This window comes from Palaemon carinicauda, chromosome 21 (assembly GCF_036898095.1).
Source record: "Palaemon carinicauda isolate YSFRI2023 chromosome 21, ASM3689809v2, whole genome shotgun sequence".
Taxonomy (NCBI): domain Eukaryota; kingdom Metazoa; phylum Arthropoda; class Malacostraca; order Decapoda; family Palaemonidae; genus Palaemon; species Palaemon carinicauda.
Window position 1 is genome coordinate 116,026,813 of NC_090745.1, and position 14,196 is coordinate 116,041,008.

At 36.5% G+C, this 14,196-nt stretch overlaps 1 protein-coding gene across 2 annotated transcripts; it reads left to right on the plus strand.

The window, feature by feature from the left end:
- The first annotated feature begins 571 nt into the window (after window positions 1-571).
- On the plus strand, window positions 572-8,837 carry LOC137615428 (transient receptor potential channel pyrexia-like). 2 transcript variants are annotated; one of them, XM_068345297.1, is made up of 4 exons: window positions 572-729; window positions 2,851-2,946; window positions 3,587-3,729; window positions 6,096-8,837. In XM_068345297.1, the coding sequence occupies exons 1-4, from the start codon at window positions 714-716 to the stop codon at window positions 8,310-8,312; spliced, it is 2,472 nt and encodes an 823-aa protein (XP_068201398.1). In that variant the 5' UTR covers window positions 572-713; the 3' UTR covers window positions 8,313-8,837. The 2 variants fall into 2 exon arrangements, with proteins under 2 accessions (XP_068201398.1, XP_068201399.1); XM_068345298.1 differs by having other exon boundaries at window positions 6,111-8,825.
- The last annotated feature ends 5,359 nt before the right edge of the window (window positions 8,838-14,196 follow it).

Genomic DNA, 14,196 nt, shown 5'->3' on the forward strand with positions numbered 1-14,196 from the left:
CACCTCAGACGTCACTGTTTAGCTCCTCCCAGTGACGTCACTGTTTACCCCTGCTTTTCATGGTCACGAAATCTTTGAAGATCTGTGAATAAAAGTACGTATTTGTCGTTCTTAAATTGATGTCACCTCTTCAAAGTACTTCACGTGACATCATTGTCACCAAATAAAGACGCTAAGCTTATAAGGTACTAATTCTTACCCGGAAGAAGATGAAATAATTCGATTGCTATTTCCGGGCAGGGTGGCAAAGCCTCTTGCTTACAATATGTAATGAAAATACAGAATAGATCTTATTAAAAGACATTGATCCGGGTCAAGTTAAATAAACATAAAAGCTAAATGACAAGGATGAGCAAATGCATGATTATTTTTCAAGATCTAAACAAAACATTTAAGATAATTAGAAAGAAATCAACGAGCATCGGTCTATCTTCAGAATCCCTCATCGAAACTCACTTTCTCTTCCCACCGGAAAGTTGTTCGACCATTGAGACGAGTTGAAGCCACAGATCGCCAGACTAGGAAGTTGTTTGTGTGTTGTGTGGATGACGTCATATGGGAGGAGCGTCTCAAGGTCCTAGTCACAGGCGTTCCCTTTAGGTTAATAGGATCCACGAGTCTTAGTTTGGATAGTTCCTCTCCCTGGCAAGGGAGATATACGGTGGTGGTACTTTGTAGGAATCAAATCACGGTTTAGTGAAATAACAAGGACAATGCCGTTTTGGCAAGGTAAGTGATTATATAGACATTCTGGTTTTGCTTGCATGGTTTCATTATGAAGTGATGTGTAACTTTGTTTCAAGCCAGCCTTGTGCTTCTTCCCACTTGATATTTTGTTGACATAAGCCCTCCTGTCGGGAAACCTCAAAAATAGTAACTCTTACGCTGTTATTCACCTCGTCCTGTGGACGGTATATTTGTCCTTTAAATAAAGCAGCCAAGTGAAATGTATTGTCAATATACATGGGTTTGGAGTGGGTGGTTAATTCAATGTCTTGGCAGAAGGGCACGCCCACCTAGCGTTCATTCCCAGAATCCTAACGCCGGGGATCCTCGTCACTCAACGCGTGTATAAACAACAGCCCCCCCCCCACCCCCATCCTCCACATGATACCCCTCATTCCCGTAAGAACTATGCCTCCTTCCTCGCTTCTTTCTTCCCATCTTGTTTTCCCAGTTCTCTGACTATCCCCCCTTGCACCATGTTCAATAAGTCCAATGCGTACACAGTATATCCCAGGTTTAAAGGAAACAATCTCTGAATGCCCCTCCTTGCACCAACACAAGTCCGTTACCAAATTAATAAGTACAATGCGTATACAATATATACTAGGTTCAAAGGGAACAATTTCTGAGAGAAAATAAAAAGTCTTTTATTATAGCAATAAAATATTCCAGCATTCGAAATATCTTCTTGAACGTGACAAGGTAATATTCCACAATTTCCCTTCTAATATCCCTCCTTGCACAAACTTAATAAATCCGTATATATATATATCCCAGTTTCAAAAGAAACAACCTGAAGAAGTGGAAAGCAAAAAGCCTTTAATTAAGATTTTAGGATTCGGTAAAAACGTACGGAACCTTTGTATATCAGCGGCCAGTTCCTCCCGTGTGAATTATTGGACAGCAACTAAACTAAAGTTTTCCCTCATAACCTAACCTACTGTACAAGCCTTGTCCTTACCTACTTACCATTAGCCCTGCGACCCCCATACACTACCGTATTCTAAATTAGCCGTAATCATACATAAAGATGGCCGCTATCATACACACACCCCAAACGTACAGTAAGTAGGAAAGAAATGTCAAAGCTTGGAAGCAGAGGGAGAGAAATAGATATTTAGATAGTATCTTTGGATTCCTGTGAATATCTGGACAAGGGAAAACTGGCGAAAGACAATATTCAGACTCAATGAATAGGTCCTCTTGGTAAAATTGTATTACTCGGCATTCCAAATGTGAACAATTTGCACATTTTTATTAGATTATCACAAGAGAGAAAGTGAATGCTTATAACGACCTCACTATTATGATTATATCTCCCCAGATATATCTACTTTTAAAAAGTGCCATCTGTTGCATTTTATGCTATTCAAATATTTTTTTTTTTATTTGAGAAAATATCTTAATATACTCGTTGTTGAACTCTATGATTCAAATCAATTAATTAGTCATTTATTTTATTGAACTTATGTCACCACAAAACTACACTTTCAGAGTTATACAGTAAATTTCGTTGTTTAACTTGAAATACAAAATTATATATTTTTCAACAATATTTTCACAGCATAGAGGAATACATTGTACACCTGTAATACTCTTGGCATCCTACGTAAATAGAAAAGGAATTTTCCACTTGCGTATATATGTATACACGTATACACACAGGTAGGCAATACATATATAGATATATATATATATATATATATATATATATATATATATATATATGTATACTGTATATATATTTGTATGCATGTACAGTATGTATATCTACAATAAAAACAACAACAAAAATGCAGCGGATTTTAGTCCAATGCAGGACAAAGGCCTCAAACATATATATATATATATATATATATATATATATATATATATATATATATATATATTATATATATATATATATATATATATATATATAATATATATATATATATATATATTACACATGCACACATATATACATATATACACATACATATATATACACATACATATATATATATATATATATATATATATATATATATATATATGTATATATACATGTGCGTGTGTGTGTGTATGTCCCAAGTTTATTTATCTATACGAGATGGAACACTAACAACCCACGTTATATTTCAGGTCACTCGGATAAAAATTCCTCTGCAAATGCCCCACTGATGACTGTCACAAGCTCCAACACCTACCATGCAGAGATGATGGAAGCCTTAGAACAAGGTAAGAGCGAAAAGAAAATTTGAATATATAGTCTCTAGTCTTGGGTAGTACCATAACCTCTGTACCATGGTCTTCCCCTGTCTTGGGTCAGTTATCTTGCTTGAGGGTACACTCGGGCACACTATTCTATCTTATTTCTATTCCTCTTGGTTTGTTAAAGGTTTAATAGTTTATATAGGAGATATTTATTTTAATGGTGTTACTTCTTAAAAATATTTTATTGTTCCTTGTTTCCGTTCCTCACTGGGCTATTTTCCCTGTTGGAGCCCCTGGGCCTATGGCATCCTGCTTTTCCAACTAGGGTTGTAGCTTAGCAAGTGATAATAACAATAAAAATAATAATAAAATTAATAATAATAATAATGATAATAACTATATATATATATATATATATATATATATATATATATATATATATATATATATATATATATATATATATATATATGGATTGATTGATTGATTGTGTGTGTACCTTTATATTGTGTAATGAGAACAGATTCAATTCATCCGGTATTATTAGGTTATGAGCTTCATTAAGCACTATATTAATTCTTGAGTAGGAACCTTCCCAGAAGGTCTTCCCTGTTTAACCTCTGATTCGGCAGAAACTATTCTAACTCTTTCCTTTCATCCCTAGGAGATGCAGTGGCGTTGAAATCCGCCCTGGATCACTTGACTCCCTTGGAAGTAAATGGCTGTTTCACGCACAGTGCAGACGAAGTCTTCAGTGTGGAGTCTGTCGAATTGCCACCATTGATAAGAGACGATCTGTCTCAGCAGGTGAGAACTTTTATTGGTGTTTGTTCTTGTGGATACACTGTTTGGACCATTCTACCTTTTGAATTTACTGAAGATTAATTTCAACTCTAAATTGGTTAAGGTATAATTGTGCTAAATATTGTTTTATTCATGGGGAGGGGTGAATTTATAATACAGCTCTCAACTGATGCGATGAAATTGCAATTAATTGTATCTGCTCCAGTCTTAAACTAACTTCATAACATTGGACCAATTTTCTCTGTCTTTCACTACCGATGCAACTTTGGGTAATCTTTGCATGGGCTGCCTTACCAACAATTGTTCCTTCATTCCCAGTCGTCTGGTAAGTGTAACGTTAGGAATGTTTAAACCTTCTAATATTTAGGACTCTAACGTCATTCACTCATTGGCTTTTTGGACATGATTCAGATCCTTTTCACCTTAAACAGACCCCTTAAGCTAGTTGCAGGTTCAAGTAACACTTGGGTGAACTTTTACTCGAATTATCTCTTCAATCTAAACTTTCAGGTGCAAGAGGAAGGGATTACTTCTCTTAACCCTTAACCCTTAAACCCAAACCTTTGTGTTAACTGATTCGTTTTGATGCAGCTTTTTAATGAATTGTGGACGAATGTATAAATGTAACTAATTATTTCCTTTCCTTTCCCTGTCCCATTTTGGTTGTTCCACCATCAATTTACGTATACTGTGAAATAAGTAATGAAAATTTACAATTACTGCCTTATAATAAATAACAAAAGAAAATTTTGATAATTTACCTTCGTTTACTTTTAATTGCATCAGTCTCCTATTCTTATTTAGTCTCCGTTTGGTCTGCCTCTGTAGTTCATACAGCCATTCATTCTGTAAAAAATAAAAAATAAAAATAAAAATTAAAATCCAAATCAACCGAATGCTCTGTAATTGATAATTACAAATTCTTCCGTCTTCTTCTAAACTTTATGGTTACTTCTGATCTTGTCTAGACTATCGGTCATTTACTTCAAATCTTGTCTGGACTATCAGTCATTTCTTCTGATCTTGTCTGGACTATCAGTCATTTCCTTCTGATCTTGTCTGGACTATGTCATTTCCTTCTGATCTTGTCTGGACTATGTCCTTTACCTCTGATTTTGTCTTGACTATTATTCATTTACTTCTGATATGAATAATTTCATTCTCTCTTGGTCTGTTAGTTTTTTACATGCTTTTTATGATTTCTTTTGTAAGTGTGACCATTCAAAACTATACCATCCACAATGTAAGAGAAGATAAGCTTTTAATTCTATTCTAAGTGACTGGCCTTTTCTTTCATAAAACTTAAACTTACACCGTGTTCTTACAGTTAATCCCTGCCTATGACTAAATTGTGGAATAATCTTCAAGAAAAGTAATGATATACCACCCTTTAAAATTATAAGTATCTTTCAAATGTAGTCATTAAGAGAATGATATATGGATGAATAACTATTCTAAGACGTTGACACAACTATAATTAAGTACATTGACTAAAGATAATGAATATATAACCAAATTAAAATTCAGATTTTAAGTTAATCGTCATCATCATCATCTCCTCCTAAGTCTATTGACGCAAAGAGCCTCTGTTAGATTTCACCAGTCGTCAATATCTTAGCTTTTAAAGCAATACTAATCCATTATGTGTACAAAATGTTTCAGTCAAATATTAACTTTTCTTGAATTTTTGATATTTAGAGATTTTCCATCTTACAGCTCTTTAAACTTCCAAAGCCAATTAATTTTATGCGCCAAGATTAATAGAGTTTCAATTCTCGATTATGATACACGGACTTAAGTTGTTTAGTTCTATTAATGTGGCAGGTTGTAGATTATTTGCCTTATCCATTACTAATATGGTATGCCTGAAACTCTATACATCAAATAAGTCCCTAATTATTGCAAGCTTACTGAAACATAGTAAGTCCTATGAAATATATCTATAAATTCCTCTTTGATTTTATCACAATTTTCATGTACAAAATACGCCTTAATTCTCAACTTTCCATGGAATGGTGGTGAAGTGCCAGAAAACTTAAACAAACGGTACCCTTTAATGAAATATCTTACTTTACATTGGATTAACCATCTCTGCTACTTGGAACATTAAGTCTTTGGATTATTCATTGTTTCCTATGATGTCTTTCTTCTAAGTCCAATTTGAAAGTTTCCCATTAATGGGGAAGGATCTAATATCCTGACTCTATTTCCTGCTCATAAAATGTCTTTATTTGTGAAATAATATCTATGCATTTTTCTTGGATCAGTAACTTTTTTTATTACTAGTAAAAAATGCTTTTGCTTCACCTCTTATTTCTTTCTTTTTTTATCAATAATTCCATTTTTTTATCTCTTTATACATATCATAGTATTGGTTATTTCAGGATATAGTCACAATCTACCCAGTTCATTATGCAGCGATGATGGGTTGGAAAGAGATTTTGGGAATCCTTCTCAAAGCAGAAGCGGATCCCAACGTCAAGGATAGCCTCGGCCAGACACCGCTTCACATCTTACCAAAAGGCGATTGGAGATCTGACCAAAACTTTCAGGACTGTCTAGATCTCTTACTGGCTCACCCAAAAATAGATGTAAATCGACTAGATTTATCAAAGTCTACACCACTTCATCGGGCTGAATTACACGGTTGGTCTTATATGGTGAACCGGCTAAGAGAGATTGGTCCCACAGATAACTCTACCTTGAGCCATACAACCTCAACTGATATGTTACTGAAAGAGATGATAGATGGAAATCTAAAGGCCTTCCAAAGTACACTTGCTACGATTCAAAATTCTGGGCTTGAAATGCAAGTTACGTTAGATGAAAATCATGGCAGCTACACATTACTGCAGCTTGCCTGCAGAAGTGGTTTGTATGATTTTGTCGTCGAGCTGCTGAATAAAAGAGCATCTCCAATTAAGAAATATAACAGTAACCTTTCCTCACCAGTATTGTGGCTAACTAAGTATGGATATCATAGATCTCTGCAGCTTCTGGTTCGGTCTATGACGCTGGAACATTTAAGGGATGGGGCTCTTAAGGAGTGTAACCAGGTAGGTGAGACGCCTCTTCATTTATCAGTGATGTGTTCAAATCCTCAAGATAGTGATCCTGTGAACGGTTACCACTGCCTTGAAATACTTCTCGAAAAGAAGCAGTACATTAATATAGATCAAACTAATTGTGACGGAAACACAGCCTTACATTTTGCTGCTCTGTGTGATGATGCAAAAGCTTACAGCATATTATTGAAGAATGGAGCCAACTCAACAGCTCTAAATGCTTTTGGAGCATGTGCCATGCAGTATATAAGCAAAGAAGGCATGTTACAGATTTTAGATAGTTGTATAGAGTTTGATGAGAAAAAGAAAATGATAGATAAAGACTACTGGATAAAAATCAACTATGAAATGATGAGAACAAGCACTGATCATGAAAATTGTGAAACCAAAGAAATGACATTTCTTAATTCACTTGCTAATGTTTTCCAGGATAAAGATATATTAGAGCATCCACTGATCAACATCTTTGTATTCCTTAAATGGATGAAAATAAAAAAGTTTTTCCACCTGAACAGCGCCTTTCATGTTATATTTCTTATGTTGCTTATAACATATATTTCCATATTTCATTCTTCTTTAGAAATACCTGAGAATGAAAACAGCATTCAAAATAATGATGCATTACGTATGACCCTTGCAGCATTATTACTTCTGGCAATCTTCTTACGGGAAGTTAGCCAGCTATTTATGATGAAAACATTAAGAGAATATATTACAGAAGCAAAGAACATCACTGAAATAATCACTGTAATCCTGGTAGTTCTCCTGATTTGTATGCCATTCAACTCTCGTATCAAAATGGACCTTGCTGCTTGGCTGGTGATCTTTTCTCTTCTGGAATTCATATTTCATTTGGGCCAGCGCCGCCTTTGTGCTGTTTACATTACCATGTTCAAGGCAGTAGCGTGGAACTTTCTAAAGTTCATATGCTTATTTTTCCTCTTCATCCTTGCGTTTAGCTTCAGCTTTTATCTGATGTTCCAAGCAAGCGAGGACTTCAAGACATTTCCAGAATCCCTGCTGAAGACAATCATCATGACGACCGGAGAGATGGAGTACAGCGATCTCCCCCTTTCGTCTTTCCCTGTCACGACCCACTTCCTGATGGTTCTTTTCGTTTTCTTAATATTGCTGGTCATAGTGAATCTCCTCAATGGTCTGGCTATCAGTGACATTCAGGCCATTCAACACAGATCCGAAGTTATCAGTATTATGAGTCACGTGGACCGGATGACGCAGCTAGAGAAGGCATTCTCCGTCGACAGTTCTCACAACCCCTTCAGGAAGATCTTCACTTGTCTCTTCAGTGACACACTCATAATGAAGAGCAAGAATGGCTGCCTTCCAAATGCCCACCTTGTTGTTTATATCAGTCAGAATGATTTCATGTATAAATACAAAACCAAGGATAGTATACGTTCATCTATTTGTGAATGCCATAAGTATAAACTGGAGGACTGTCATATCAATGCACTTAGGGGAGTAGTTATGGAAAAGAAGAGGGTGACCTTTCAAAAGTGAGAAACTAGTATATGTTAGTTAATTTCATAAGTTATGTTAACTAGATTATTGTTATAGTCAGATCTGTACTTTTTTTGTGATGGAGATCACTAATTTGAGGTCAGCCTCCTCTTCTAAGAATAAACGTAGCAAAAAATACTCATTCAACTTGAGACTTGAACAAAAATGCATAATTTATTCTGTTTCAGTGATATAAAATCTTAACTTCTGTCAATAAAAAAAATCAAGTACTTTGTAAAAAATATGTATATATTCTACAGACATGTGATATCTGAGGGTGACTATATGTATTTGGACAAGAAATGTGTTTCCTAAGAATTGTATGTATATATATTATGCATACTGTATATGTTTTATATATATTATATATATTGTTTTATTGATATTCATATTTATATGTGTGTATATGTATACACATATAATATTTACATATATACATATATCTAAATATATGTGTTTGTATGGGCGTTTACTTAAACTTAATACAAAAAAATGTGATATATTTATTTATACATTGAAAATTATCAAGTGAGATGTGATTTTGTATGGTCAATATAATTCCTGTCTTTTCATTGTTATAGGTTTACCATTGCAGTCTGTTGTATTCCATTAAAAAACTAAACTTGAATCTGGTACTTTACATGTACCCTGAATAAAGGAATCTTTCTTGAATAACCTTTTATTTATGACCAATTGCCTTCATAACCTAAGTGAATGACACCTGCTTATTCTTAAATCGAAAAATTTCAATCAATCTTTACCTTAGAGAGAGAGACTAGGAGGACATAAAACAGCAATTGAAGACAATATCAAGAAGACTGGTATGACATAGAACCGCAATTGAAGACGATACCAATAAGACTAGCAGGACATAAAACAGCAATTGAAGACAATTTCAAGAAGACTAGTAGGACATAGAACCGTAATTGAAAACAATATGAAGAAGACTAGCAGGACATAGAACAGCAATTGAAGACGATACCAATAAGACTAGCAGGACATAGAACAGCAATTGAAGGCAATATCAAGAAGACTAGTATGACATAGAACCGTAATTGAAGACAATACCAAGAACACTAGCAGGACATAGAACCGTAATTGAAAACAATATCAAGAAGACTAGCAGGACATAGAACAGCAATTGAAGACGATACCAATAAGACTAGCAGGACATAGAACAGCAATTGAAGGCAATATCAAGAAGACTAGTAGGACATAGAACCGTAATTGAAGACAATACCAAGAACACTAGCAGGACATAGAACCTTAATTGAAAACAATATCAAGAAGACTAGCAAGACATAGAACAACAATTGAAGACAACATCAAGAAGACTAGCAGGACATAGAACAACAATTGAAGACAATATCAAGAAGACTAGTAGGACATAGAACCGTAATTGAAAACAATATTAACAAGACTAGCAGGGCATAGAATAGCAATTGAAAACAATATCAAGAAGACTAGTAGAACATAGAACCGTAATTGAAGACGATACCAAGAACACTAGCAGGACATAAAACCGTAATTGAAAACAATATAAAAAAGACTAGCAGGAAATAAGACTAATACTAAAGTAGAATCAACCCAATCTCTAAGAACTTACGTTTTGTTATAGAGGAAATATTTCCCTGATTAAGAGTAGACCCTAATCTGTACTCGCAGGACTAAATTATAGATCACTATCTGCACACCCTTCAAGACTTTTCTTTTATCTTGAGAATATTTCCTGCTAGTCATCTTGATATTGAGTTCAATTGTAGTTGAAGGTGCTGCTAGTCTTCTTGATATCTTCTTCAAATAAAGTTCCATGTCCTGCTGGTCTTCATGATATTGACTTCATTTGCAATTCTATGTCCTGTTAGTTTTCTTAATATTGTTTTCATTTACAGTTCTATAACCTGCTTGTCTTCTTGAAATTGTCTTCAATTATACAGTGGCCACTTTCTTCTTCATAAGGGTAGAAGAGACTCTTAAGCTATGGTAAGTAGCTCTTCTAGGAGATGGACACTCCAAAATCAAACCATTGTTCTCTAGTCTTGGGTAGTGCCATAGCCTCTGCACCATGGTCTTTCACTGTCTTGGGTTAGAGTTCTCTTGATTGAGGGTACACTCGGAAACACTACTCTTATTTTTATTTCCCTTGTTTTGTTAAAGTTTTTATAGTCTATACAAGAGACATTTATTCTAATGTTGTTACTGTTCTTAAAATATTTCATTTTTCCTAGTTTCCTTTCTACACTGGGCTATTTTCCCTGTTGAAGCCCCTGGGCTTATAGCATCCTGCTTTTACAACTAGGGTTGTAGCTTAACAACTAATAATAATAATAATACTGTTCTATGTCATGATAGTCTTCTAGATGCTGTCTTCAATAACGGTTCCATGTCCTGCTAGTCTTCTTGATATTGTCCCCAATTACGGTTCTATGCCCTGCTATTCTTCTCGATATTGTCTTCAATTTCAATTCTGTCCTGCTAGTCTTCTAGATATTGTCTCCAATTACAGTTCTATGTCCTGCTAGTCTTCTTGGTATTGTCTTCAATTGCTGTTCTATGTCCTGCTCGCCTTCTTGATATTGTCTTCAATTACGGTTCTATGTCCTGCTAGTCTTCTTGATATTGTTTTCAATTGCTGTTTCATGTCCTGCTATTCTTCTCAACATTGTCTTCAATTTCAGTTTTATGTCCTGCTAGTCTTCTTGATATTGTCTCCAATTACAGTTCTATGTCCTGCTAGTCTTCTTGGTATTGTCTTCAATTGCTGTTCTATGTCCTGCTCGCCTTCTTGATATTGTCTTCCATTACGGTTCTATGTCCTGCTAGACTTCTTGATATTGTTTTCAATTGCTGTTCTATGTCCTGCTATTCTTCTCAACATTGTCTTCAATTTCAGTTCTATGTCCTGCTAGTCTTCTAGATATTGTCTCCAATTACAGTTCTATGTCTTGCTAGTCTTCTTGGTATTGTCTTCAATTGCTGTTCTATGTCCTGTTCGCCTTCTTGATATTGTCTTCAATTACGGTTCTATGTCCTGCTAGTCTTCTTGATATTGTTTTCAATTGCTGTTCTATGTCCTGCTATTCTTCTCAACATTGTCTTCAATTTCAGTTCTATGTCCTGCTAGTCTTCTTGATATTGTCTCCAATTACGGTTCTATGTCCTGCTAGTCTTCTTGATATCGTGTTCAAATTCAGTTCTAGTTCTTGCTAGTCTTCTTAATATTATGTTGAAACTCAGTTCAAGGTGCTTAGTAGGAGTTCAACGTTCACATGAACATACAGTAGCATCATTTGTCTTTGATTGCTATTACATGTTTCTAGTTGGGGTCAGGAAATTCCCACCAGCAAACATAACATGTAGACTTTCTCCCTAATCTCACTCTTGAATTGCAACAAATTTCTTTAAATATTCATAGCAGAATATCTTTTAATTTCTAAATCCAGATGCCACCCCAGAAATAGTCGTTATTTTTTCGATGTTTGCGTTAAATGTCCTGATATATAATCTGATGGCCAATGTTTCTGAACCGATTTTTCTCAACTAGGAAGTTTGGTATGCTTATTAAGTCTGTTACTGTAACATATAACATAATTAATAGTGAAAAGGAAACCAAAGTGTTTATGATGACATTCGTTTCTGTAATGCATCTTGACGTAATTTGTAAGTAATGGAGATAATGAAAGTCTGAGATTTCATTGTATAATAGAAGAATTTGAATGATCCATTTACAATTTTAAAATCTATATAAATTTGAAATTTTTTTTAGGGTTTTACTGGTGAAAGATTTACCCATATATTCTTTGGTCGTAAATTCGAACGATTGATGATTTTCTCTTTAGGAATAGAATACTTCATTGATAGCAAATTAAATTAAAATTATCCCTTCATTATATAATTGTACAATGAAACCATTGCTATATTCAATCTTCAAGGAATAATTTCATCCTCATTCTAAATCTTATCACTTTTACTTTTTGAGTGAAATTTAATATTTCGCAAGTATCCCTCGATGCGGGCGCCTGTGGTAATTCAGAGAATGAAGAAGTACCAGATAAAGAGCAAATCTTTTTTGAGATCGATCCTCCAATTGGCCCATAAGCAGAATTGCAAGGAGGAAATTCCTTGAAGGACAAGTGCTTCAAGCTTTGTTTCCATTCCCTGTGTGTCTGCAACCTCACCATCCTTGTGAGCTTACGTTGGGGTGTTTGGAGTAGCCTATAGGTCTACCTGCTGAGTCATCAGCAGCCTTTGCCTGGCCCTCCCTGGTCTCCCCTGTGTGTCTGCAACCTCACCATCCTTGTGAGCAAAGGATAGGGGATATGGGAGAGCCTATATATCTACTGCTGAGTCATCAGCAGCCATTGCCTAGCTCTCCCTGGTCACCCCTGTGTGTCTGCAGCCTCACCATTCTTGTGAGATAACGTTGGGGTGTTTAGGGGGAGCCTATAGGTCTACCTGCTGAGTTATCAGCGGCATTGCCTGGCCCTCCCTGGTCTCCCCTGTGCGTCTGCAACCTCACCCTCCTTCTGAGCTAAGGATGGGGGGGGGGGGTTACGGGGAAGCCTATAGGTCAACCTGCTGAGTCATCAGCAGCCATTGTCTGGCCCTCCCTGGTTACCCCTGTGTGTCTGCAACCTCATCATCCTAGTGAGCTAACGTTGGGGTGTTTGGCGGAGCCTATAGGTCTACCTGCTGAGTCATCAGCAGCCATTGCTTGGCCCTCCCTAGTCATCCCTGTGTCTCTGCAACCTCACCATCATTGTGAACTACGGATAGGGGGTTTGGGGGAGTCTATAGGTCTACCGGCTGAGTCATAAGCAGCCATTTCCTGGCTCTCCCCGGTCTCCCTTGTGTTTCTGCAACCTCACCATCCTTGTGAGCTAAGGATGGGGGGATATGGGGGAGCCTATAGGTCTACCTGCTGAGTTATCAGCGGCCATTGCCTGGCTGTCCCTGGTCTCCCTAGTGTGTCTGCAACCTCACCATCCTTCTGAGCTAACGTTGGGGTGTTTAGGGGAGCTTATTGGTCAACCTGCTGAGTCATCAGCAGCCATTGCCTGGCCCTCCCTGGTCATCCCTGTGTTTCTGCAACCTCATCATCCTAGTGAGCTAACGTTGGGGTGTTTGGGGGAGCCTATAATTCTACCTGCTGAGTAATCAGCAGCCATTACCTGGCCCTCCCTCGTCTCCCCTGTGTGTCTGCAACCTCACCATCCTTGTAAACTAAGGATAGGGTGTTTGGGGGTGTCTATAGGTCTACCTGCTGAGTCATCAGCAGCCATTGCCTGGCTCTCCCTGGTCACCCCTGTGTGTCTGTAACCTAACCATCCTTGTGAACCAAGGACAGGGGGTTTGGGAGAGCCTATAGGTTTACCTGGTGATTCATCAGCAGCCATTGCCTGGCCCTCCCTGGTTCTAGATTGGGTGGAGAGGGGACTTGGGCGCTGATCATATATGATCAGTCTTTATGGCATTGTCCTCTTTGCTAGGGCTATGTCACTGTCCCTTGCCTCTGCCATTCATGAGCGACCTTTGAACCTTTATACCTCTGGTCATTGTATTGTAAAAAGGGACTATTTAGTAAGAAGTTATTAGGCTCTATTCCTGTTATTCTAGAACATAAATAGATTAGTATAATGACATTGATAAACAAAACAGCAATAACAACAACAATTTAATGATGATAACAGCGCTTTCCAATATAATCCCTGATTTCACAGGAGTCAGAGTTAAATATAAGGTGAGGAGCTCTCGAGAGTTTGATCAGCTCTGAATGGACTCTTCAAAGTTCACAGATATAATGAGCTTAATTTAGACTTTTGCGTAACATGATAAGTAAGGAAAAGTTAAATATACCTTAAAGTAATAATAGCAATAAAATAAC

Coding starts and splice junctions, on each gene's coding strand:
- LOC137615428 (XM_068345297.1), top strand. Junction 2,947..3,586: donor GATGGAAGCCTTAGAACAAG/GTAAGAGCGAAA, acceptor TTTCATCCCTAG/GAGATGCAGTGGCGTTGAAA. Junction 3,730..6,095: donor GAGACGATCTGTCTCAGCAG/GTGAGAACTTTT, acceptor TACATATCATAG/TATTGGTTATTTCAGGATAT.